Source organism: Liolophura sinensis, chromosome 8 (genome assembly GCF_032854445.1).
Source record: "Liolophura sinensis isolate JHLJ2023 chromosome 8, CUHK_Ljap_v2, whole genome shotgun sequence".
Taxonomy (NCBI): Eukaryota; Metazoa; Mollusca; class Polyplacophora; order Chitonida; family Chitonidae; genus Liolophura; species Liolophura sinensis.
The window spans coordinates 13,042,384-13,069,255 of record NC_088302.1 but is presented as its reverse complement, the minus strand read 5'-3'; the positions used below and the strand labels follow the sequence as shown (position 1 = coordinate 13,069,255).

Below are 26,872 nucleotides of genomic sequence, written 5' to 3'. Positions count from 1 at the left end.
CTGATTTCATTCATTCGCCTAAAAGATTTTCATGCGTTTTTCCAACATTATTGAAATCCACTGGCCGTTTCCCTTTGCATAAATCCTTCGGTTTATACTTCATATACTTCCATATTTCGTCGGTGGTTTGTCTTGGACGTTGTTTTGGGATTTTACAGAAAAATTCGATGTCGGGAGGTAAATGGCTCACGTGCGCTATTATGTACGTGTCGTTGCGTCACACGATAATCAAGAGCAGTAGTCTGGACACAGACCCCCATTACAACTTCCGTTTTTCGGTAGGGACGATTGTAGTTCTGTGAATTTTAGGGTATAAAGTCTTTTTTTTACCCTCCTTTTTACGCTCCCAGGCGTCCATTTTTGGTGCACAGGTGCATGCTTGGTATTAAAATGCTGGAAACTGTCTAAACTTTGAGGAGGTATAAGCTTTATTGATGAAAGTTTGAAATTCTGGGTGAGAGGACGCAAGGTGCGAGGTAGTGATGAGGCTGCGAGTGACGTCCCCTTGGCGTTGCTAGGCACGCCTCCCAGCTGCCGGCATGGAAAGGTCCAGATTTTGACGGTCAACCTATGTCAAGATTTTTATGGCTTCTTTCTCACAGGCTGGGCCAGGCATGCACCAAAGCTTATTGGCCACGGAATGTTTGGGACCGAGCTACAGCGCTGGACGTTAACATTGTCGCTTATGGAAAATTAATGGGGGTCCGAGGCCTGTACTGACGAAGTCACCAAAATGTGAAAAATGTCACTATGCGCTTAGATTTCGCAGCAGCCTGATAATTTTTGGTGGGTATGTCTGTGATGTGTTTTGCATTGATTGAGCCGTTTTATAGCTTCTTGGGGCTATTTATTTTTTGAAAATATCCATTTTGATGAAAAATCGGTAAAATGCTGTTCAGTGTAGGGTAGCATGTGTGTAGGCATCCTGAAATGAACAACATGTAACGTTCTAGTATTCCTACGATTGAAAATGGAGACGTTCAGAGCAGAAATTTCCGCAAAAATTGAAAGTTGCAGTGTTTATAGCGAAAACGCAGCCTGTCGAGTGTGGACTGGACCATTGACGAGGGATGGTCGATATGGACTTGCCTCCTACAAAGACCCCGTCACACATCGATGGAAGAAGAAACACATCAGCAGACTTGTTTATATGGCCAGACAGGGGCTGACACATTTAGATCCCAAGCTTGATTGTTCACACGTGTGCCACAACACACGCTGTGTAAATGTGGACCACATAAGCTTGGAACCGCATTGTGTTAAAAATAACAGGCAGCGCTGCTGCAACGTTATGTCTCGGCCATGGGCAGTATGCAAGGTGCATGCTGCATTTAAGACTAAGCAGGTTGGTTTCCCCTCATTAAAAATAATAAATAACAGATTGTTTCAGATTTTGCTCAATTTCTGCTATCATTTATTAATTTCTTTCATAGGTGACAACAGCAGTGACAAATTATGTACAAAACTGGCGGTTACAAATATCAAGTGTATGTGTGATCTGTTGGGGTGTTGTCCAGTTGTCCCTTGGCATAGTCAGTTTTCTCTTCTGGATTTGAAAGCCTGTACTCAATGTGCTCTCGAAGTTTTCTGGCTGTATTGCGGAGTGATCTCCCCTTAACTGTCTGTCGCTTCTTTTCAATCTGTTGTACTGTTTTCTCGCTCCTAGGCGAAATACTGGCGCCGACAGCTTGGAGTTTGGCAGCCGTGGACTTGTCCTGGCCATCGTTAAGTCTGTGGATTGTGGACGCCGCCCTTCCCTCTATATTTCTGCTGTAGTTTACATTCTTGGGCAAGGAGACGCTGAGTGATCTGTTGACAGCTTCGCACTTTTGAGTGCTGGTGTTCATCCGGAGACTGGTGGCGGCTGTCTCGCTCAACCTCATGTGCAGTACTTCGGTCAATAGTTTCCTGTCGTTGTCATCCATGTTGAAAGGGCAGAGTTTACTGGTGGATAAAAACAGGGACCTCTCCCACCAGCTGCTGGTTTCCCCTCCAGAGCAAACCACACTGTTCCTGTGGCATTTGGAACAGTCCCCACCGTAACACCTGACCGTTGCATCCACAACCCTGGGTAGGTAAGTTTTTATTTTCCTCATGTCACCAATGTGCTCAGACATAAGTTGAGAAAATATCAAGCTACACCTGGCCTTAACATCCTGACTCAACACCTTCTGTGCTTTCTTCCTGGCTTCCCTCGTTCGGCCCTGTCCTTCGAACATGGCATCACTGAACTTAGCCTGGTTACATTTCTTGAACTGGGATCTACCAAGGTGCGTGGGGTCTGCTAACCGTTCGACCTCCCACAGTGGCTCGACCAGTCGGATGCCGTCCTCCACTCCCTTGACTGACCTGGAGTCGCCGTCCGTGGTTACGTGTTTGGCTAAAACACCTTGCCTCGCCAATCCCTCGCCAATCTCGTTCCCCATATTATACTCGGACCAGGGGGCATGTGGGTTTGTGTTCGCTGTGCACTCCTCGTGTCCTCCAGGGCACTTTACTTGGAAGCCTTTTCCTCTCAGCCAGGACCCATTCCAACACAATTTATTCTTCAGTGCTGCGGAGACAATGTATTGCTTGTCTGTTGATGTCTCCACAGCCAGGGAAATGGCTTGTGAAGCCATCTGGCCCGGTTTCTTGGGACTGGTTATGGTAATGCTGCTGTAGCGAGTGTCTGTGGCCAGATCTATTGTGCTGTCATCCTCTCCTCTTTGCCTTTTGTATGCCTTTACCTCTTCCACCTTATTTGCCATATCTTCTCTGTTCAGCTTTGCGATTGCAGATGCGACATGGTTTGCAGTGCGATTCATGTTCCTACGAGTGGCAGGCGGCACGTCCATCGCTGCAAATAGGAGTCTGGCTCGGGTGTTCCCCATTGGTGTGTCCTGGAGGCCTACTTGAAGAGCTCGGTTCACCGCTGCAGCTTTTTGGCCAGGTCTGTTGCATTCTACCTCTTTGTAGAATTTGTGGAAGCCAGATACATAGTCACAGTCACAGCACTTAAAACTGAAAGCCCAGGCTAAACCCCACTTTTTCTCTGCGGCTATCTCTAACCTGGGCAGTGGACAGTGTTCCTTGGTCTCACTGTGCTCAAGCATAACTTTGTTCCATATACACACCATATTCTGTATATCTATGAGTCGCATTCCTTCAGCAGCCCATTCCCGCTCATGTGTATCTCTGTCTGATCCAGCCGTGGAATCTACCTTGCACCGTCTTGGCCGCTGTATTCTCTTTGTGTCAGGCTGGTGTGTTCTTGCAGCCTCCTGATTGGGCTGGAAATTCTGTGTCCATCAAGGAACACCCAGGCAGAGGATTCAGTATGTCTGTAACTGCTGACAGGTTATTTGAGCGACCCTGGGCCTTTCCAGCTTGAAATCTAGACTGTTTCCTCTTTCTGTCTCCCTTCATGGTGTTTTGGGGTAGATTGTTTGCCTTGTTAACTGTCAGACTGACCAATATAGGTGTGCTTGGTGGGTGCCTGATGGGAAGTGTTAAATTCATATTTTTCCTCTCTGTTAATATGTTGTAGATGCCAATGTGATACCCTTTGATGTCACTGTGCAGAGTAATAACCTGCTGTGAGACAACAGCAATGGTGCAGGGAGGTTTTTGCATGGTGAGCTGGTCAGCCAATCAGCAGTCATGGGGGAGGAGGGCAGGGGGGGGGGGGGGGTGCCTGGCTGGGTGGTCTTTTAAAGGGTTTTCGTCATGTTATTCAGTGGGGAACTGGGATACTAGTCTTTTCTTAAGTCCTGTCCACTGAGAAAGTGCCTGTGAGTAGATCTTCATCACCTTGAGGCATTATTCTTGCTTTGATTTTGGTCACAAATGATTGTTCCGAAATTGTGACAATCCGCTTTGATACCCCCTACCACACTGTCAGTCAATTTTTTTCACATAGTTGCTGCAGTAAATGTCTTATATTTTGACATTTAATTGTCAGATAAATTGCCTATATTTTGATGTATGCTTTAACACTTTTGGTTTGTAACTTTGATATTTAAAACTGCTCTGAGTAGAAAAGTCTTCTTAAAAATGTATATTTCTCTAAATGGTTGCTTTTGAAAAGTCTAAAGTGCTCTGTCAATGTGATTTTTTTAACTTTTCTTGCAGATAAACATCTTGTCTTTCCAAAGCAGTTGACCTGATGGAGATATCTCGAACGGTATATGCACTGCAAAGCTTCAAAGTTTACCCTTCAGAGTTTTTTTACCCTGAAAAAAAGACATGTCCAATGTCCAAGATGGGGGTACCCCAACTCGAATTCATTCAACTCCAAAGTTTCTGCATGTATCAAGCTCTGATTTTGCCTGTGAGGTTCAGAAGTGTCAGGAATTATGTGGTGGAAAAATTATTGATTTTGAAAAAAGTTGGCTGGTGTGATAGGACACAGACCCCCATTACAACTTCCGTTTTTCGGTAGGACGATTGTAGTTCTGTGAATTTTAGGGTATAAAGTCTTTTTTTGCTCCCAGGCGTCCATTTTTGGTGCACAGGTGCATGCTTGGTATTAAAATGCTGGAAACTGTCTAAAATTTGAGGAGGTATAAGCTTTATTGATGAAAGTTTGAAATTCTGGGTGAGAGGACACAAGGTGTGAGGTAGTGATGAGGCTGCGAGTGACGACCCCTTGGCGTTGCTAGGCACGCCTCCCAGCTGCCGGCATGGAAAGGTCCAGATTTTGACGGTCAACCTATGTCAAGATTTTTATGGCTTCTTTCTCACAGGCTGGGCCAGGCATGCACCAAAGCTTATTGGCCACGGAATGTTAGGGACCGAGCTACAGCGCTAGACGTTAACATTGTCGCTTATGGAAAATTAATGGGGGTCCGAGGCCGTCTAGCTTGGTCTTCCTTTAATGTGGCGAGTAGGTGTGTACGTCACAAGTGGGAGAGTGTGTCAATATCTTGTCAAAGTTCAGGCGTTTACAACGGCCACTCAGCCTTTTCTCCAGCCGTACAATAATCAACCATCAAATATTACGTGAAAATTCTGGAGTTTGTTTCGTTAAACATCAATTTAATAAATAAAGAAATACGAACGTCTTGTCACGCAGTGCATTACTTTTATTTATGCTCGATGTGTCTGTAGTTTAGTACTAGTTGTTGCCACCGTGTTGCAAATCATGCTTGACCTTAAGGTAATTAGTCATGTTAAAATATCCCTTGTTCTTTCCCTCATAGGCACAAACTGGATAACCCCCGCAGCACTGGTTCCCCGGGAGTTCCCCACGGGCGGAGGGGTAACAGTAACGACTAATCAGCCTGGTCAACTCCTCTTTCCCGTATATGATGTCTGGCTCCGCTGTACACCTGGTAATGAAACAAATGGCTACGTTGTAACAGCTAATCTGTTCAATTTAACATTACATAGTATAAAAACTAATGTGATAGATTTAACACATACTATTGTGTGGTAATCTGTTAAAAAAGAACGTAATATTTTGTAAAAAATAATCTATCAACATAATGTTTTCTATTTAACATAATGTCGTGTTTAAAGTATTCTGCTAAACTGGACATAATATTTGGTAAAAATCAATGTGTTAAATATAACATAATGTTGTGTAAAAAGTAATGCTAAATTTTCATAATAGTGTGTAAAACCTAATGTGTTAAATTTAACATAATGTTGTGTAAGGAGTAATTTGTTACGCCGGTTTGACACAATATTATGTTTTCTGCATGATGTTTCACTACATTTTATTAGGTCTAATACAACACAATGTTATGTTATGCTATTCATATGGCAACGTAACCCTGTTAACATTAATAAAGTGTTCTGTTCGGATAACAGAAGAAGCGTGTCATAAACAACAAACTACTTTACCGCAATAACCTAATTATATTTCTCATCACACAGAAAATATGATAATACAGAAGTATTACGTCAGATTAGAAGATTAGATTTACAGTGTGGTTTACTTCACTAATGAATGCTCGTCGTCATATGACTGAAAAATTGTTAAGTACGACGTAAAACCCCTTAATAGCCCCAAGTGTGTTTATAAGATGGTCAACCGGTATATAGGACAAGGATTTCTTATACCAGGTAAGTAGGCGAGCTACAGTTCGCTACTTGATATCGCCTTGGTGTAATTCGACTCGACATTGAAGGATTTCACGAAACGTAATGCTTCTTGAACTCTTAATGCTGTTTATGAGATGTCTTAGCATGTAGAATTACGAATTATTTCCCCAGCTTTCTTTTAAAGGTGTAAATATGGCTTTAAATATAGTACTTTATCAACTTCCTCAAATCATCCCGACAGTTGGTGATGTAGGTTGTGACCTAGGACGGTGGATCGGGAAACTATGTCTGTTCTTCCGTGCATGAAATTTCGGAAAATTTCGATACATGACGGAAAGTATTGATAAACCGGCTTTTCCATTATATGGCTTAAATAATGAAAAAAGGAAATAAACTGTGTTTAACTTCATTTTACATACTTAAATACTGGGCCCTCGCAGTTACCTTTCATCAATCCTTTAAGTCCGGTTTCCTCTTGATATCTGGAGCTGACGCTGTGACTATAGACAGCCACCATATAATGATCCCAACTCACTTTGCACGGAGGAGGAAAAATTGAGGGCGAGGCGTGGGGGTGGGACGAGGTACGTAAGTACCTCTTGCGCGATACTTACGGAGTGGATACTGTGACACTCTTTTCTTTGTTGTTACATATGGCGACCCAGCAGCTTGGCAGACTTGTGGCGTTCCCTCTCCCGTCTCCATAGTGTGTGCCATTTGTCCAGCAATTACCTGTAAAAGATATCAGTAGTAATTATCGTATGGACTTAAATATATTTTGAAGATTGATAGCACTGACCAGATTTATGGGAAACGAGAAAAAGAAATGTTAGAACAATTTTGCTCTACCGTCCAGTCCAAGATTTCAACAATGGATAAAAAAAAAAATATTCACCCAAAGTTGTCTGTTGCTATCGATATTTCTCTGGTACCAATTCATGGTCTATAATCTGTATGATGGCGTTAAACAGTTCCAGAGGGACATAGATTGTCCTTAGAGATCGACCAACATATATCCAAATCTATTTAAAAAATATCTGTCTTGAGATAAACATACTCTGTGAAATGAAACAAAAAATGCAGTTCCCCTGCCGTTAGAATCAATAGTCACACTGTCATTTCGAACATGGTCATTACTGTATTTCCCACACGCGTCAAATCGTTTGCCCCCACGCACCGAGTGTACAGGCTAATTATCCCGATAGTGACACCAGCCATTCAGATGGGGTCACAAATCAATGCCTCCGACATGATGGGTTTTCACACAAAAACCCATGTTCTTCAGATGTTCAAAATGGCTTAGAGGAAGTCAGCAAGAACTCGACTAATTCACAGCGACCACCTCGGTCATGGAGACTTACAAGTACATATAGGCCTGTTGTGTCTTCTTGTGACACGACAAATCCATGCCGCTACCACCAGTGAAGTATCATGACGGAAACACCAGACACAATACCGGAACCAGTCTTTCCTTGTTGTAATCTTTCAGTACTGAGCGCCAAGAGAAGCAGTATCAAGCATCATTTTTGTTATGACCCCACCCGTGTTTGTCTTAGAAACTATCAATATTGCCTGTGAGTGACACATAAGACGACCATCTCTTCACATTAATACGTTGGACGTCAGTATTATTAAAAGGAAAATGCAGTTAGAATACTTCTTCTATTTCATAATGTTGAACTCCAAAGATTGTTTTCAACACAAGGAACCCATTGCCTCGTGTAAGGTTACATTTATTCGAAACAAGTGGCAATTTTGACCAAGATCAACAACAGTTACGTCAACTACATGCTCTGAACCCTTAGATTTTTGAAACTCTTTTCAAGTTTTAGTATAATGTAACAATAATAAACGAAATTTATTTTATCTGCTGTAGCTGTTTGACCTCATGGCAGTATGGCTTCAGATCCCGATGTTAAGAAACTACAGCAGAGAGATTAAGATACCCGTGAACGACCTACGAGTAACAAGTGACGTCATCCTTATTTGTGTATGACGTCAGGTTTGGTAAATCTAGGTGGCACCGACTGCTCGCTTTTTATTAGCTGAGAGATAATTACTCGTCATACATTTCAAAGTCAATATTTAGGGGTTTTATCACTTGGGTGTGAAATAAACGTAAAAACGACCTACTCGGGAAGCATTAGTGTATCATATGTATTGAAATTTTCTTGCAAAATGTAAAACTTTTGTGAAGAAAATGTAATTTTTCAACTGCATGTATTTTGTGCATATGACACTATGCGATAACGACATAGCCACATGCCGCAGTTTTCAGGCTCATTCCATGCTGGGACTAGTATAACATATCTGTTATATTAGTCCTAGGTCCATGCTGTAAACATGTAAACAGCGGTCTGTTTGCTCCATTCTTAATATGTATCAGTAGTGACTTAATAAAAATACAGGATTGGTGTAATTTATTTCGGGGACGCAACTCGTGTAGTTCAAGTAGTTTAACAGTGTTCCGTCGTAACGACTCGAGTTTGCCAGGCTCACGCGCACAAAACGTACACGTAAGCCCTATCTCGTTTACAAGTATCTTAACCTCTCGGCCGTAGTTCATTCGCAGAAATAGTTAGGCTTTGTTATTGGTTGAGCTTGTTCTAACCGGGCAGCCACTGTGCATGTATTTTGTGCATATGACACTATGCGATAACGATATAGCCACATGCCGCACCTTTCAGGCTCATTCCATGCTGGAACTAATATAACATATCTGTTATATTAGTCCTAGGTCCATGCTGTAAACATGTAAACAGCGTATCTGGAAGAAAAAGTATTCCAACTCTATTTTATTTGCCAAAACTTGGACGTATCCATCTTAAGAGAATGTGGTGCTGCACGCCACTGGCGAAAGGCAATTTTGATAGTGAGTATGACTGATTTTACAGTTAGCTGATTGTGGACGACAAGTTAAAACGAACAGCTAAACTAACACCCATATACTTAAGTGGAAATCAGGCCGTAGAACGAGAAATCTTTCCTTGAGGATCGGTATTTCGCATTAGGCCTACTTGGACAGTTGAAGGAGTTGAACTCGCACATTGAAACCTTGGTGGAGTCTGTCATGCTCACTGCCATCATCCAAAAATATTTATCCAAGTCGTTCTACAAGGCTCACCATTATATTGTACATGTGTGTGTGTAGACCGCCTTTCCTTGCCTATATACAACGGATATCAGCCGCCATACACATACGTAAGTACAGGAACGAATAATTGTGACGTACATAGTTTTTATATATTCTGCTATGATTTTTACGGAATCTATTCTTATACCGTTACTGCTGCTTTTTGTGAGTTTCAAATTTCTGACAATATTAATTTCATTTGCATTACAGAACAGTAGCGTCCGTGATACCGAGTTGTCGATGTATGTTTCCTCGGAAATATACACAATGCCACTTTCAGGATAAACTGGGATGATATGTACCTAACGGCCCAAAGAGACAATGAGCTATTCAAACTCCAAAACAACGTCTCCAACAAACAGCAAGTGGCGAAACAAAAGCTCACAAAGTGCTGCGTACAGAAAATGGAGTACAAATGACGGATGTCGAATGGCGTGAAAGGTGATATCTCCAAACCAAGTAAAAATCCTTCACAGTGGGTGAGAGTAAATATGACTTTTCTTAATAGATTGGAGTAAATAACTGCTCACAATAACTGCTGGTATAAGTGGAAATATTCTTGAGTACGGCACAAATCAAACTTATAAGCAAATAAACTGTCAGTCGACAAGAAAGCTTAAGTATCGGTATATGTTCGCCCACTTAGGATAATTACGCCGGGTAACCACCATTATAATAGACAGCATGCATGATATGTAAATTCATGAATGAAAAGCTGAATAACTAAAGGGTAAATTGCAATAACCTACCGTCAGTCGGTAGAACGCTCTGTGGTGCCGCTGATGTGAGAACGACATACGCAGCTGCGGAGACAGCCAGGGTCAGTAAGAATCTTGACATTCTGGTCGTCATTTGAGACTCTGAGCATTAACTGCACTAACACTAACTGAGACTTTAACTGTAGTAACGCACAAGTGCCTCACGTGCGCTTTTATATACGTGTCAGCATGTAACACATTTATCCCACCAATCAAGAGAGCTGGGCTGTCATAACGCATGACAGTCAGGCACACTTATACACTCTAAAAAGTAATCTGCTAAATTTAAGACAATAATTTGTTTTCCGAAATGATTGGCGACACAATACACCGTTAAACTAACAAAAGTATTTTGTTGGGATAAGAGAACAGCGACCATCCGCTGGCAGACCCGTATATATAGCATAATAGTTTGTAGCAGTAATATAATCAGTTTTGCCACCACTCAAAAAACGAGTATTTTGTCAATTTAAACGCGAGAGACTTGAGATCAAACCCAGATGGGGTCATATCAAGGATTTTAAAAAGGTACCGCTATTCTCAAGGCTCTTCTCAACAGACCCTGTGGGCACTTTCCCATGCAGTAGGCTTTGCATTGAGGGAGAAGCGTCAACTCAGAGCCATTGAGCGTTAATATCTTATTTGTCAACAGAAGATTAATTGTCGTCTGAGGCTTATCGTTCCCTAATACAGACCGCGCCATGTAATTTCCGGCCTTTTATTCGTTTGATACCGATCTGCAACATCATCAATCGCGTTCTGGCGAGAACTTCTGCAGACGGGATTAATTCAGATCTCGCCCGCAGTTGTGGAATCGTGAACATAGTTCAAGTCCGATCTTTGTGGACTAAATGGGCATAGATCTCTGCCAGTAGAATGAACCGGCAAATGAGCTCCCATGCAAAGCCTGGATACGGAGTAAAAGCTATGCACTCATTACATTATTCAATGTTATTCATGAGCTCACAATACTTGAGGTGTGGATTCAAACCAGCCCCCAGCCTGCCCCCTTCCAATGAGCCTTATAGTGACAATTCATAGTTCTGAAATGGTGTCATAGCAGCTCTGAGCCAATCATCAGCACACTCTTTAGTCAGGTGACTGGAGTACTGGAGGTGAAGACAAACTGAATTTAACCCACGCCAGATACGGCTTGAGTACAATTTTAGCCTGAACAATGAAAAATACAGCTTTTGGGTAAGAATTTTTGTAAAAGTAATCAGAATTTGCCTAAACTTCAAATTTCATTGGCCTGTTGTACTTCAAACTTTAGAAATCTGCAGATATCAACATTTCGTCCATTTAGCTGCATGTTATTTATCACCTTGTGCTTGTCAGGAACCCAGATGCTCAAGGCTATGAATAAGCAGTTTGGCCGTTTGAGCAGAATAACATTCGTTGAAAACCACTTCTTTTCCACCAATGCCAAATGTGTACTTTAAACCTGAGAGAGTTCGTAAGCAACATGCAACAGGCCAGTGCTTTACTCCAGGCACCCCAGCGTGTAACACCCATAAGGTGGCGAGATTTTTCTGGCAATAAATCGATTAGCGCTAATCCAGTCGAATAATTGTTCTTACTTTAAAATTTAGAATGCAAATTGGGTTACAACTTTTTAAAGAGCTTTTCAAAAAGTCTTACAAAGTTTTAGAATAGTTTTAATACTATAAATGGTACGAGCCTGGTATTTTCTGAGAGGCATTAATTTGACCTGTTCTTCATTTTATTTATTGTTTTGATTGGTGTTTTACCGGCCACCGCTATATTAACGTCAGAGGCTACAAAGTCTTCTTCAGTTCCTTTGCATACAAGGACTAGCATGCGGGGGATCTTTCCATGTTCTTTGAGTTGCTTGAATTTCTCATTAATAACATCAATGTGAAATTCGGGGAAACCATGTATCAATAGTGCATAGGTATTCCGATGGGTACAAATTTTAAGTCCCGTTTGGCCGACCTATTCCTGTTCTCATATAAATACCACTATATGCAGAAACTATTAAGGAGTAATCCTCACCATCACTCATCTTTCACATTCATAAAACGGTATATTCATGATCTGCCGGCTTTAAACAATCCATATATAGCAAAGGCTGAGAGAGATATTTACCAACCTTCGCTGGATTTGAAGGAAATCACAGACTCTCCAGATGCTACATCTTATCTGGACCTATATATGTACAAAGACCAAAACTGGTTGTTCTCTCGCAGACTCGATGACAAGATAGATAGTCTCAATTTTAACATCGTAAATTATTCTTACCTGCTGCATATGGCGTGTACATATCTCGCCCTATAGCACTGAATTGTTAGATCCTGTGTGTTGCGTGACGATTTCATTAAACGTAACAAGTTAGTACGGCAAAAACTAGTGTGTCAAGGTTATTCCCTCAAACGCTCCAACTTTCTTAAGGTTTACAATGTGTATAATTCTCTTGTAAGTAAATGTGGACAGAGCGTCCAGAATCGGTGGCGCTCTTCTTCATGGTTGCGTTTAATTCTGCCTTAACCGGGGCTAGGGGCTATATACTCATAGTGTTGAATTAGATCGCCACGTTGGATATATGAACAGTTGCAATCAACTGATGTTCTACCATGGTACACGATGGAAAACTATTGACTGCTTCTTTTTGCCTGATTCCTGTGGAAGGCGAACAGAGCCAAAAATACATCTCCCAAATTAAATGAGAATCTTCCAAACTAAATAAGCCTCTACAGCCATACCACATAAGCATCTCACAAACCAAAAAAGACTCTCCCAAACCGAATAAGCGTCTACGGCCATACCAAATAAACATCTCCCAAACCAAGTAAGCGTTTACGGCCATATCAAATAAGCATTTTGCAAATCAAATAGGCATCTCCCAAACCAAATAAGCATCTATCAAACCAAACAAGCATTTCTCAAATCGAATAAGCATTTCTTAAACCAAACTAGTATCTCCCAAACCAAACAAGCATCTCCAAAACCGATTAAGCATCTGCAAAACCAAACGAGCGTCTCCCAAACCAAGCAAGGTCCGCCATATAAGCAGCCCCCAAGTGGAATAAAGGTCTGGCAAACAAGCATCTTCTAAACCGAATAAGCATCTCCCGAACTAGGCTATGTAAAAGAAACAATGTTCATAGAACAAGTATCATTGAAGAAACCGAGGTCTTTTTTGTTCTCCAACGATGATGGGTGTTGCACGTTTTTTTTATACGATGGGCGATCCGCCACCAAGCACACTGACAGCCTTTTGGAGAAAGCTGATCGCCTGGTTAAACTTTTTTCAGTAGAATTTAAATCAATATAATATAATAGATTAGAAATTAAGTGTTTAGTGTGTATGCAAACGGTAGTGTTTGTTTTATTTTAGCATATACTGTCTTTTTTTCTCGCCTCACTGAACCAATCAGTCGACAAGATTTCCCTATAGTACCCTTGGTCCTTGAAAGTTCTATATTCTGCAATGAGTATGATACTTTGTTGCTCGAAAAAGGCGGTATAACCTTTCCTTTCTCGCCATCACCCAGACCCAGCGCGTAAGAATTACGACCCGGATTGGCACGGGACAACAATTCGAATTATAACCAAGCCTAGCGCCCGGGGCGTATTAATTACGCGCCTGCGTAGCGTACGGCGCGAGACATTAGCATCCACGCAAATATACTGAACGGATTAAACTACTATCGGTGTAGACTACTCAACATCCATCCTTTGAATTCGTAATACATTACCTCGATTTACGCTAGCAGGAGAGATTGTTGTGGATAGCATGGTGCGCAATGATATTTTCCAGTACAACTATATCGGACCGGTTCCGAGTGAATGACTTTTCCCCCAAGACACTTTAAATTCACTGTAAAACTAGATAAAACTAATGACAGGCACAAGTGTTTCCAAATACTACAAGGAAAAATATTCAATATGGACTTGTTCGTTAAAATCAAAAATACATTTTTGAAAGTTTAGGAGGAGTACAACACAGAACCTATATGTTTTCCATGAAAACAAACATTATAGATACAACATGTCTAAGATACAATAGGTCATCAGACAAACTAGTCTATATGCAGGAACGTTACCTATGTTGAAACAACACGTGTTATATTTTTTTTAAAAGTTTGAATGAACAGCATATATTTATGCAGTCGTTTCTCCATACACTTGTCCGCTAAACCTATAGTTCACACGCTGAATGTAACAAATATATCCCCAAACACTTCGATATCGACTGCAAGTTGTGTAAAATCGAATCAGTTTAAGGTCGAGCGGAGGTCTAGAGTTCTACAGATACCAAACCTTCCCATTTCTTTAAGGAAAACAGGAATAGAATGATATTCTACCTAAGACCCAAATTGCTAAAACTATGTGGTATAATTTGATGCCATAATTGCTTTACGGCTTCTACCATTAAGAAGTTTAACACGTCCATACCATGTAATGAGTAAACGATGGGGATCTGAAAGGCGGAGGGCAAAACAACTTATCTCATCCAATGACTAGAGTTCAATCGTGGACTCAATCGTAAATTTCAATCTTGTTTACATTTGCGATAGGCTTAAGGTTAATGAAGGATTAACTCCGTGACCCGATCTGGTGTTCGGCATCCATGAGCCGATCAATTTTCAGATGACCTTCCTGTTTATATCAGAAAAATTTTCATACAAAAACAACTGTATAGTTAAAATGAAACATTTAACATTACCTATGTAATGTTTATGTTATTATGATTGTGTATTTTTGTGAGAAACAATGTCACATGTAGAGCTTCGAAAAATGTCTACTCCTAATTAACTACGCTGCGATGTATTAATATTAATCACAGTTCTTTTACCTGAAGTCTACTGACTCAGCAGGCAAAACTTCCAAGAAAGTCATGCATACACTTCTGCAAAGATATCCAGATTTCGCGTGAAAACATCGAGGTGTCCGTTGACGTGTATGTCAACGGCCAAAGGTTGACTGATCCACAGTCAAAAGAAATTGTGGAGAGCCACAAACAGCAGATAGTGCCTGAGCTTCACCATCGCAAGTCTAGCAAACCAGCAACAGACCAGGGCGTGGAGTCTCCTCAGGGCGCAGCAGGAGAAGAGCAAGAATTGGGATCAATTCTTCAGGATGCCGAGGATGAACTTAACGATTCTCTCGAGCTTTGTACGTTAATGCCTCTATAGTAAACTTTCGCGATAGATCTCTTAGGTCCGGTGTGAAGACGCTATGACCGACAGGCTGTATGTAAGTTTCAGCAAGGCAGGAATTATTGTAAATTAACATCCACAAAGGAAACTAATGTGGAAACCATTTCTATCTATATTTAGGCTCATCCACAAATAATATCAGGTCTGCTTCTTGAACAGGCCGGAATCGTTTGGCCAAGAAGGCCATTTTCAGTTGGTTACGGACACAGTTTGTCTTAACTCGAACAATACGATTTCGGAGCCGAGCTATCTCGGTCGCGTTCTTCTTCAGTGAGCTAGTTGATATCGAAGCAATAATGTAAAAACAGTTGGTACAGTGCATTATCATTTCTGGGCAGTTTGAGACGCGATTTATTTAGTAAGTGTTCTTGATGGGTGTCCATGCAGTAGTTTAGATGAAGGCGTATGTTATATGGTTCAGTTTACCCTCCAATTGTAGCCACCTACTGGGTAATCCTGTCTATATACTTAGCCGGTCTGTCATTCTGCCTGAAATTTTAGTACCATGGGTCCATACTAATTCATCAAGGTGCTGAAACAATCTAAACTTTGGAACGTCTTATATGAGTGGCCAAACTTAAGTTCTATTCAAGCTTAGATCAGGTCATGCCATATATGTGTATATTAAATTAATCTAACATAGGCAACATTGTTTATTATCGCCTTATAGGTAACATACGGGTAGGCCCTATTAACTGTGGTTACCAGCGTATGAGTGTTGTACATCTTTATTAAGGTATACCAATATGCACATAATGTACACCTATTCGCATGGGAGACATTGATTATGTTTTACTTAGATCCAGTTATATACCCTGCCCACGTACATGTGTCTTTGGTAGATTCATAATGACGGATATTTTCATGGTTATGGGTGGTTTAGTTTCTTGTTTTGCTTTTGAATGGTTTAGTCTGATTTGGTATAGGTCATAATCAGTGGAGTTATAGTATATGGGGATGCATTATGTATCATTATAATCCATCAGGTGAATTGTGGAGTCAGCCTAATGGTTTTCATTTATATTTGTAAGTCATGTGTATTTTAAATATAAGACAGCCTCTGTGTATGGAAAAGATATTAAATTTAAATAACAACTCAAGTGATTTGTCCTGGCAAATTATTTTCATCGCCTAGATGTACCAGCTGTGCCACTGGACCAGTTTTATTTATACAGAAGTGTTAAGAATATTTACAAACAGATATTTCGTTGTGTTTTTCGTCAGGGTGGGTACATTTAGTGTAGCTATAATAGATATGTTGTGTTGAACATATATACCAATGGCTTGGCGCACACCATTTAATACAATGGAGCCCGTCGCCATAAAACTACAGTCATCTTCATCATCAGTCTGCATAGAGATTCATTTGCATTCTCCTCACGCCCTAGAATATTATCCGTATACAACTACGCAGCAATGGCAGGACGTTCAGATGGGTCGGATCTGCATGGTGGTTTTCAGTGCCGTGTGGGCTGTTTCATGTCAGCACTTTGTAGATGCCGCAGGGTGCAGTGCAGTCTAGACCTATGCAATACTACATATCGCTGAGCCGTGTCACATCTGCTCACGTCTGTTGTTGTGAGATAAGAGTTTCATGTTGAATACTGCACTACATTATTAGAAAATATTCAAACCTGCTGTCACCCTGATACATTGATTTGGTTTTAAACTGAATACTTTCCTAAAATTGAAATGCTGTATACAGATTTAATCATACTCATTCCAACATGGTGACAGTGGTAGAGGTGTGAAAACATTCAGAATGATAGGTTAAGCCTTCTGCGGTTTATATAAGGAGACAGTGCAGTAATGTACGATTATATTACGTCAGACAACACTTCTTTTGTGTATATAAGGCATTTTATGTCTTTTAATCTAACATTATGTACCTTCCATGTAGTCATTACTCGATTTAATAGTATGAAGGTGGGGGCAATCCCATTTTACAACATTTAACACGATTTATCAGCTTAACTCTTATAGAGAGTGTTGACATTCTGACAGGTGCGTTTATATCGCAAGGATTATACAATGACGTTGACCGGAAGTGTTACCGCACTTAAATTAAAAGTATGTACTGAACAGTCTAACAACGATAACTTGATTTCTAATGAACAGCAAAGTAGTACGGGTCGAGCATCAGTAAATAGTCTTTGGCAGATCTGTTGGCCACCCAGGTTGATATTGTACCTGGCCTATAAACCGTGTTTTGGTTGACCGAGTTGTTGTCTGTGCAAGTCTATCTTTCCTTATCTAAAACGATATTATGTTACCGGCAATACCCGAGAACAGTATCTTATTCACTACGCACGGAATTCACTGAAGGACAGGCCTTAGTTGACCAGCATTGTAGGCTACCGGTAATGGTTTCATTTCCACTTGTCACTTGAGCTATGAGATGGCCTGTTTGATCTAAGGTGTTGCTATAGATGGCAAATAGATGAGAGAGAATTTGTGAACTAGACTAGTAGAAAACTTTGCACTTGAGGATAACTTGAACCAGTTCGAGTGAATATTTTAACATATCTGTAAGAATCTGAACCAGTTCGAATGAATGTTTTAACATATCTGTAAGTTACAACCCCAATGACATCATGTTTATCTGTAGGTGGAATACTGTTTCTAGGAAGGTCACCTATTTAGCCATATCATCTGTTTTCTTGGTTGTGAAGACCGCTGCTTAAGAATTCATCTTCAAGTGAATTACTTATCATTCATTTAGCCAGATTTAAAAGACTATAATGTCTGTAATTATGAACGATGAACGATTTCTTTACGCCTGGTTAAAATTGTATCTAGCCTATAAACCATCTTTCGGTTGGCCGAGCCGTTCACCTGTGTCTGTGCGAGTGTAAATCCTTTGCTTATCTAAAACAATATTATGTTATCGGCAATAGCCGAGAACACAGTCTTATACACTGCGCACAGAATTCATTGAAAGACAGGCCCTAGTAGGCTACCGGCAATGGTTTTCTGCTTGACTGCCTATTTACCTGTATAGCAGGTGTATATTTATCATTTGTGAGATAAACTCAAGACCCTGCGTGATGAATACAATAAGACAAGGCTTTTTCAATCTACTATGGTTCAAACATTGACGATATATCATCTTGTATCTCTGGGTGTAATCCTTATATGTCGCGCCGTACACTATTACGTTAATTATTACGCCCCAGGACCCTCTGCCTGGTCATAATTGTCGTATCGAATTGTCGTCTCGCACCAGCCCAGGCCATATTTCTTACGAGCCGTGTCTGAGAGACTGCGACAGAGTGGGGTTTTAGCAAACCTCATGTCCGGGTTAACAAGACAAGCAGTGATCCAGTAACCGCAAAGTTCGTTTATTTGAGATTTCCGCCTAGAAATGAGACGGTGTCGGTATGTGCTAACTAGGTTAGCCCGGGATTGACGACGACCACACAACACTGCATCGCGGCGAAATATTTATATTGTTGCAGCGTATCTGATGTTCTTTTTATAAGTAAAGACAGTATTTGGAACAATGTTTTATTACTTTTTTCTGGGTTACAGGGTATACCGCACATAGGCTACTGTTTGGAATGTTGTTATAATAATCCTGGTATCTGTGTAATGTTCCTATAATAATGTTTGGAAGTTAGAAATGGTAATCGATGTCAACAGTGTAAATATTCAACAATGTGTTACAGATGCAAACTGAGACAGGGAGAGTCCTGTCGGAGTGAAGCTAAAGATACAGAACTTCAAATGTCTTTAAAATAGACCCAGATACTTCTGTGGTCTTCGAGCGATCTTTTCCCTTTTAATATAGCATGTTTCTGCATATATAGTGACTTATACATCCAAGAGTCATCTACATATCATCAACAACCAAGTAAAGTTTAATTGTTGTCATATCGAAAGGAGCAGTCCAAGGCTAACAATAATGAATGAAGTAATACAAAATAGCAGCAATATACATGAACTTCTGTGTACAGTAATCACAAATTAAATGTAGAAAGACCCGAACCATAACCTATTCCCCGCCCCAGTAAAATACGTCTATTGAAATTAAAATGGTAGGGACATGCAAACATCTGAATTTAATTGCATGGTGAGCCACTTTTAAGCGCATTAAATATAGTGTTGTATGTATAATTAAAGAGATTTCGTTATAGATTGTCTCACAAGACCGAGCGGGTTAGCAATGTTTGATTACTGAACTCATTTACCCAGTCCTGTTAATTACCTCCCCTGTTTTAGTTGGAAAACAACACCCTATTTTTGTTGGCCCAAGTTGTTTCTTTCAATAAGCTTTATCCGGCAGATGATTATTCCGTTTTGGAAGATGCTTATACGGCGGGTCTTTCTTTGGCTTGACATATGCTTATTTGGTGTAGGAGATGTCTATTCAATATGGGAGATGCTCGCTTGATTTTTAAGACGCTTTTTGGTTTGAGAGATGTTTATTCAGTTCCGGAAATGCTTGTTTGACTTGGGAGATGGCTGTTCAGTTTGGCAGACGTTTGTTCGGTTTGGCTGCCGATACCTATTCGGTTCGGGAGATGCTTGTTTCGTTTGGGAGATGTTTATTTCATTTGAGAGATTTCCTTTTTGGTGGTGTTCGCCTTCCATAGATTCCGTCCTATTTTCGTATCCTTTCAGTACTTTCTTAGCTCTTTGGTGGTTTGTGTATGTGGGAAGTGGCCTTGCGATTATTCGTCTGGAACGGTCCTTACTGCTCGACGGTTGGTAAGGAAAACCCACGACCATCCGCAGGTTAGTGGCTGACTTTCCACGTACGGCCGGAAAGATAGCCAGCATGTTTGAGCTATTCTTTATAGATAGAGAAAATTTTATTTAATTAGCTGAAATGGATTTTTCCCCCCAAAATATCCGTTTTAGCTTCTTTAAAGAGCAATTAATCGGTCCCTGTAAATTTTGTAAAAGGTACATTTTTGTTTTATAAGAAGGGATTCTTGAACCCGTCATAACACATTGCCCCAACATCGTCACCAAATGCAAATAGATTTACGCCTAATATAAAGAAGAAACTTCCTCTGGGGTCTGTTGTTCAAAAGTGTATTAAAAGTTAAGCACAGCCTAATCTTAATGCCAGTTTTGCCCTAATACAAAACTAATGGCACTTTAGTTCTGACTAAAGTTAATTCGTGGTTTAACCGCTAATACACTTTTGAACAACTGTGCCCTGGCCATTCAAACCACAGAAAATGGAGAACACAAGAGCTGGATGCGAGTGATAAGACACATACCATTAAAGTATATCAAACACTAGATGATCGTGTTTGACTTCTATTCCAGGGTTGTATCATTAGAAAAACAATTACACGCATGAATAAATGATTAAATAGATGTGAAAGTTGTAGGAATCTATAAGTCAGCACAACTGAGATACACATTTAGGTTATCGACAACTTATTAACTACTCTGAAACAACATCTGTTAAATTTAACAGAAAGTCTGTTGTCTGTGTGATGTTGGAATGTATTCTGTTATTATAGCAGATTATTCTGTTAAATAGAGCACAAATACTCTGTTAATTCAACATAAGGATTCTATTAGACTGACAGGATATTATGTTGAATATAACACAGAATACATTTTAGCATCACTCAGACAACGGACTTTCTGTTAAAATGAACAGAGATTTTGGAGTGTTTTTTGCATTGTGGTATACACGATTTGGATACAAGTGGACAGTGATGTAATCAGTGTTAGCCAATGAACGTACGAGAAAAAAAGCCTTCGCGGAAGACTACAAATTTTCATTAGTTGATGTGGGGGGTGTGTCTTCATTAATTTTCATCATCAAGCAAGAACTGGCAAAAGTAAGATGTCGACCAGAGAACACGAATACGAGGAAATTAGCAGAGAACTCAAGGCTCTGGTTTTTCTGAAATTCGGGATAAAGGAGCTGCACACATATCAGAGACAGTGTCGGAAGCAGTTATACAGGGAAAAGATGTTTTTGTGTTTTGGAAGACTGGAGCAGGGAAATCATTGTGCTTCCAGGCGCTGACAATGGTAACCTTATGCCAACACCAACAACGCCAACAAAACTATTGTTATCGTTGTGTCTCCCCTGGTGAGCCTTATGAAGTCTCAAGTTAAAACTCTGATTAAGAGAGGCATACCGGCAGCGTATATTGGGGAGGACTACGAATTTGAGGATATTGTAGGTGACAAATTCCATTATGAGAGATGTTGGTGCTGATATTGACGATTCAGATACTTTGCAGAGAAAAGTATCAATTTCTAAGAGAAAACATCTCAACATTCGATTGCATGCATTGCAAGCAGAGTATGAGGGACTTGAGGAAGCTGATATAGATAATCTCATGTACCATTCTTCCTTAATTTAATGGATGGGGACATGGTTGAGTTATCAAACGTCTGTTCTCAGTTGTTCGTCAGATTCTGGATCATCAGACCAAGAGGTCATTCTCATGATGTTGATGAACTAAGAGACTAGATGTTGTTTCTTATGCCCAAGTGGCTAATATGTGGTTAATGAAAGTGGTATACATGTACATCAATGCTCTAAATTGTTCCTTGCAGCAGAACATTTGTCTAAAAAACAAATGAAATGAGCCCAAAATATTCACACATCTCCAAATATATTATCATGATAGCATGATCACATCGTCACAGTGGTATAGCTAATTATGTATTCTGGTTTATACATGTGTGCTAAATGACCATAAATTTTGTCCATGACTTATATGCGCATGTTTCCTGATTCTGAAAGTTCCATTGATTTTAGAAAAGTGTTGAGGTTTGCTTGGTACATGGGGTGATGTCCCATCTCTCTTAACTTTCCTTGTTTCAGTGTCTGAATGTGACATGTTAAACCTAAAATATATATATATTTTTTTCTACTTTTCATTTTTATTTATAGTTTTTTTATTATTTTTTAAAATTTATACTTTGATGTGTTACTATAGAAAACCTTTTCGTAAGGCTAGTTCCCTGTAACACTCTTGCGCACACGTGCATTGTTCAAACAAAACGGGATGGGAAAAGGGGCCATCTCTCACTCACGTGGTTTGTTCTCTGTTCGTGTGTGTAGGGGGTTTTAGCCAGCAGGGGGTGCAGGAAGAGGGTCGGTAATGGGCCGTCTCCCACTACCCTACTTCTCCTGCTGGTTGGGAAAGTTGCGGGGACAGCATTATTGGCTATGTTGTTGCTTTTTTCGATAAATAAAGATACTATTATTATTATATATGACATTGTACTTGGGAAATAGAAAGTTTCAGCACCAAAAGTAATTGTTTTTGTAATATACAGTGCAACAAAAGTAAGTTCCCCCCAAAACGTTGTTTGATATCTCCCGTGGTATGTACCAGATCGCAATGAACTTTTGAACACACTATTCCAGTAATCCGGCAGAGGTGGGTGTGTCAAGGATTAACGTGCAGTTGTAGTTGTGCGCTAATGGGCATGCGCAAAGTAAAAATCGGTGGACTTTTGAAAATTTCATAAAAGGAGTCAACCAGATTTTCAAAGGCAATTCTTTATTTTATCACAGAATTCTATCATTTTCACTCGGTGACCAGTAATTATCACTATCGCGTGTAGCCGCCACGAGATTGTATTACATTTCGACAACGCGCTCGCATTGTATTGATGAGGCGTGCGATCCAACGTTGCGGTATGGCGTCTCAAATCGTCAAGAGTCGACTCCATCCCAACCCGACGACAGACTGATTGTTTCAACTGATCCCAAAGATGTTCGAAGGGGTTGAGATCCCGAGAACACGCGGGCCACTGGATCCGGTCAATGCCTTCAGTTTGGAAGAAGTCATTCACAATCCTTGCACAATGTGGACGCACATTGTCGTCCATGAAGACAAATCCATCTCCAACGGCGGTTGCGTAGGCAAACATGCGGTCTGAGAACTTGAGCAACGTAGCTAGCAGCGTTCAAGTTTCCCTCGATAGGAAACAGATCGGTCTTGTCTGTCAAACTGATGCCTGCACACACCATTTCGCTGCCACAACCAAAGGCCGTTACTGGCTGCACGCAGCACTCTGCATGCTGTTCACCCTGCCGACGCAACACACGTCTCCTAGAGTCAACGTGACGGAGACACACACGCGTTTCGTCGGTGAAAAGAACTTTGCCCCATTGCCGTCTAGTCCATCGAACGTGATTGTCGCCTACTGCAGACGCGCTATCTTATGACGGCGGAGCAACAAGGCTTTCTTCACCTGACGCCTGGGACGTACTTCGACAGCTTCTAGACGTCTCCTGATTGCTTGGGCACTCAACCGTCTCACTCCGACACCAGCATGATCTCGAACCTTGGTGCTGAAATTCAAAATGGATGCAAAGTGACATGAAGAGCATGTTGAATCCGTGCTAGAGTTGAAAATGGGATTGTTTTTTTTTTTATGTGGCACACTAAGACCCTTATACCTGATGTCGTTCTGTTCCATAGTGCGACGTTTGCGATTCGCCGATCTTGTCTCTGTGTGGTTGCCCTGAGCCTTCCCTGACTATTATAGTCCCAGGTTAAACACACAATATTACAGGACTCTCTACATGTAAAAAGAAAGATCATCTGCATGCAAGGCATATTAAGCTTTTCCTATGTCATTGTCATCTACTGTGTGTAGCATGTTTTCAGAAGGCTTACGGAATGCATCTTCCTCAGTATGTCTAAGAGGGCATCGTCTTTTTCTTAAAAAAAAAGACTTCAAAATACTTTTGAGCTTGCGGTATTTTATTGCCCACTGCACTTAATGGATACTTTAAAAAGTCCACTTTTTTAATCTGTTCATTGTCTCGCCAAATTATTAAGCATTGCGAAAATATTTTTCTTTGTAGTCTAAAAAACTCTTTCTGTTCAGGGGTTGACGTCGACACAATTTCACAAGGGTGTTTTTTTTTTCCATCACCTGTAGTCTCTCTACACCAGACCGTCCTAACATACCGGTCGGTATAGCCTTTTCTAATTTATTTAATCTCACGGAACATAGTTTGCAGACATATCCCTCTCCTTTTACCACAACAACGTCAGGGAAGGAGAAGTTGAAAGCGCCCTTGAGCTCCTTAGAAGTCTTGATTTCCGTCTTCAAATCACGCGTTTGGGCTGTCACATCACGATTAATCACTTTGGATACTAACTGTGCTAGACAAATTCTACAGTAAAACTTGAAATCCACATAATCTTTGCATTTTTTGGCGTGGCCATCGAATCGCATGATTGTTGTATATAGAGCTATAGGTGTGTAGGTGCACATGTCAATTATGATTTACCGTTTATGACTTCCCGCCAGGAGATAGTATAGTTGTTTCCATTGGTCGGCTAGGATGATGTCAAATAGCTATGTTTACGTCACCCTTCTGGGAGATCATTAATATCTATATTAAACAGAATGGGTGACAAAACAATCCCCTGTGGCATCCCATTCTCTACAGGACCTTACAAAACCTAGAGCCATTATTGTACTCCGGTCAGTGTGCAACTACATTGAGGTTTCTTTGTTGTGGGTTACTATTTTCATATAATAACAAAATAATTAATGTTATGAAAAAATAAAACTGATCAAAAAATGTGGTAAAATGAATTTTTAATAATGCGATAGTAATAAATCTAAATAAAACAATTCTGTGGAACCATGTTACCATGGAAACAACGATAATAACGAAGGATACAGGTCTACTTTGTGCACCTGACAGCTTGATTTAATACAACAACATATCGTAAACATAATAATCTAATGTGAAATTATAATGGTTCCAAAGAATTTGAGAAACAGACAACAGACATTGTCTAGGAAAACATTATTTGCAAGTGATTAGCTGTAGGTCTTGCTCTGGTATTATGATAATGAACTGACTTTCTGTCTGTCACAATTTACCACCTTCACAAATCTAACGTCAATTCGCTTCAGTCACATACAGAATTCCAAGTGTGACTGTCGTCTGCGGTGCACACTTAAGATGGATAATCCCATTGACTACACCAACTTCTTTGCTGTAGCACTCATTGGTTGAAATGTAGTATTTGTATTGCATGAACTCATCTCGAATGCTAATAACCCATGAATATTGCCAGAATTAACCCTGAAGAGATGGAAGATGAATATGACTTTAAACTTGCAATACACTGTATGTACTAAGGAACAGTCAATAAAAAATAAGATGTTATTAATGAATTTTAATTATTATACTATTATAAATTATGCTATATACATATACTAAAGCGGTTACCGACATTAGAATTTAGCATGTTTAAAAGCCAAGACAGCGCCTGGCTAAAACATATTTCAATCGAAAGCAGGAAACTCAAGCTTTCTGAAAAACACCATACTTTATTATTTTAATGAGATTTCACCGAATACCATACCTCCCAAACGGATGATGTGAATCGAGGTAGCCATCTTGAGAATTTTATCCAATCAAACACGTTACTATCAGATTGCGCGCCCTAAGCTGTGACGTGTCTTTACTCATTCACTCCACGAAGTTGTTGCGGAATGTAGCTCTCTGTATCGAGGCGTAACTTGCCAGAAGTTGGTGGTTTATCCACAGACACTCTGATTCCCTCACGAACCTGTTCAAGCAACTCTAATGAGATAGATACCAAAATAAAGCAATTGATATAGGTAGACGTGGAGATTACCCTCTCACAAACAGAAAATATACTATAGACTACATGAATATAAGTATAATGTCTGATGTCTCCGGTGTGGCGCATACAGTGTCAAACACAAAGCATATAAGTAAGTAAATAAATATGAACGCACAATTGTGATCATGTATTGTAGTCCGTTGACATTCTGTCCTCTCTCGTGTGAAGGTCTTCCAGCAATTTGCGGAATGTCGTGGGTTTCTTCCCGTCATACAATTCTGGCCACCGCCGTATAAGTGAAATATTCTTCAATCCAGTGGCCACTTCAAAACAGTGGCATGTTTGATATAGTATGGAGTGTATGACTGATTTGTCCATGTAATAGCCGAGTATCGGCGACAGGCTGAAAGAATAATCTATAACACAGTACCGACGGCCCATTGTCCTTTTCGTGGAAGGACAATAGATCAATTGCAATCTTAGCCTATGTGCAATTTAGAACCTTGTGTGAATGTGAAATGTCTTTCTATTGCTGCTACTGTTACAGGCTATCACACTTCTGAATCACGTCCTTCCACATATATGTGAAAACAGTGTACGCGTTGCAGTGTATCGTGAGGCAGAGCTGGTAGATACAGTTTTTTCTTTCATCGCCATTTTCGTTGGCTTATGATCAGACTGCAAGGTCACTGGTCGTCCATGCGTGTATTGATGGATGTTTTCCAAAGCAGAGACAAGGAGCTCTTTTTTCAGTTTGGGCGCACATTGTCCCCTGGAGACTGAAGGTTAGCTATTAGTTATTAGTTATTGGAATAACTAATAACTAACTCAGCAGCGGGTTAGTTATTTGAGACAGTGACTAATAACTAACCAGGAGGGGGTTAGTTATTTGAATAACTAATAACTAACCAACAGCGGGTTAGTTATTCGATTAGCTAATAACTAACTAGCAGTGAGATAGGTAATCGAATAACTAATAACAAACTAGCTGCTCTTTAGTTATTCCAAATCAGTTATTTGAACAACTAATAACTAACTCGCTGCTAGTTAGTTATTGGTTATTGGAATAACTAACCTGCTGCTGTGTTTGCTATTAGTTATTCAAATAACCAAGTTATTGGTTATTCGATTTAATAACTGATTTCGAATAACTAACCTGTTGTTGTGTTTGCTATTAGTTATTCAAATAACTGATTTCGAATTACTAAC

At 40.3% G+C, this 26,872-nt stretch overlaps 1 protein-coding gene across 1 annotated transcript; it reads right to left on the bottom strand.

Moving 5' to 3' along the window:
* Nucleotides 1–5,051: 5,051 nt before the first annotated feature.
* Nucleotides 5,052–10,074, bottom strand: LOC135473944 (uncharacterized). The gene is made up of 3 exons (XM_064753902.1): nucleotides 9,913–10,074; nucleotides 6,645–6,762; nucleotides 5,052–5,312 (listed from the first exon to the last, which is right to left on the bottom strand). The coding sequence occupies exons 1-3, from the start codon at nucleotides 10,013–10,015 to the stop codon at nucleotides 5,099–5,101; spliced, it is 435 nt and encodes a 144-aa protein (XP_064609972.1). The 5' UTR covers nucleotides 10,016–10,074; the 3' UTR covers nucleotides 5,052–5,098.
* Between the last annotated feature and the right edge of the window lie 16,798 nt (nucleotides 10,075–26,872).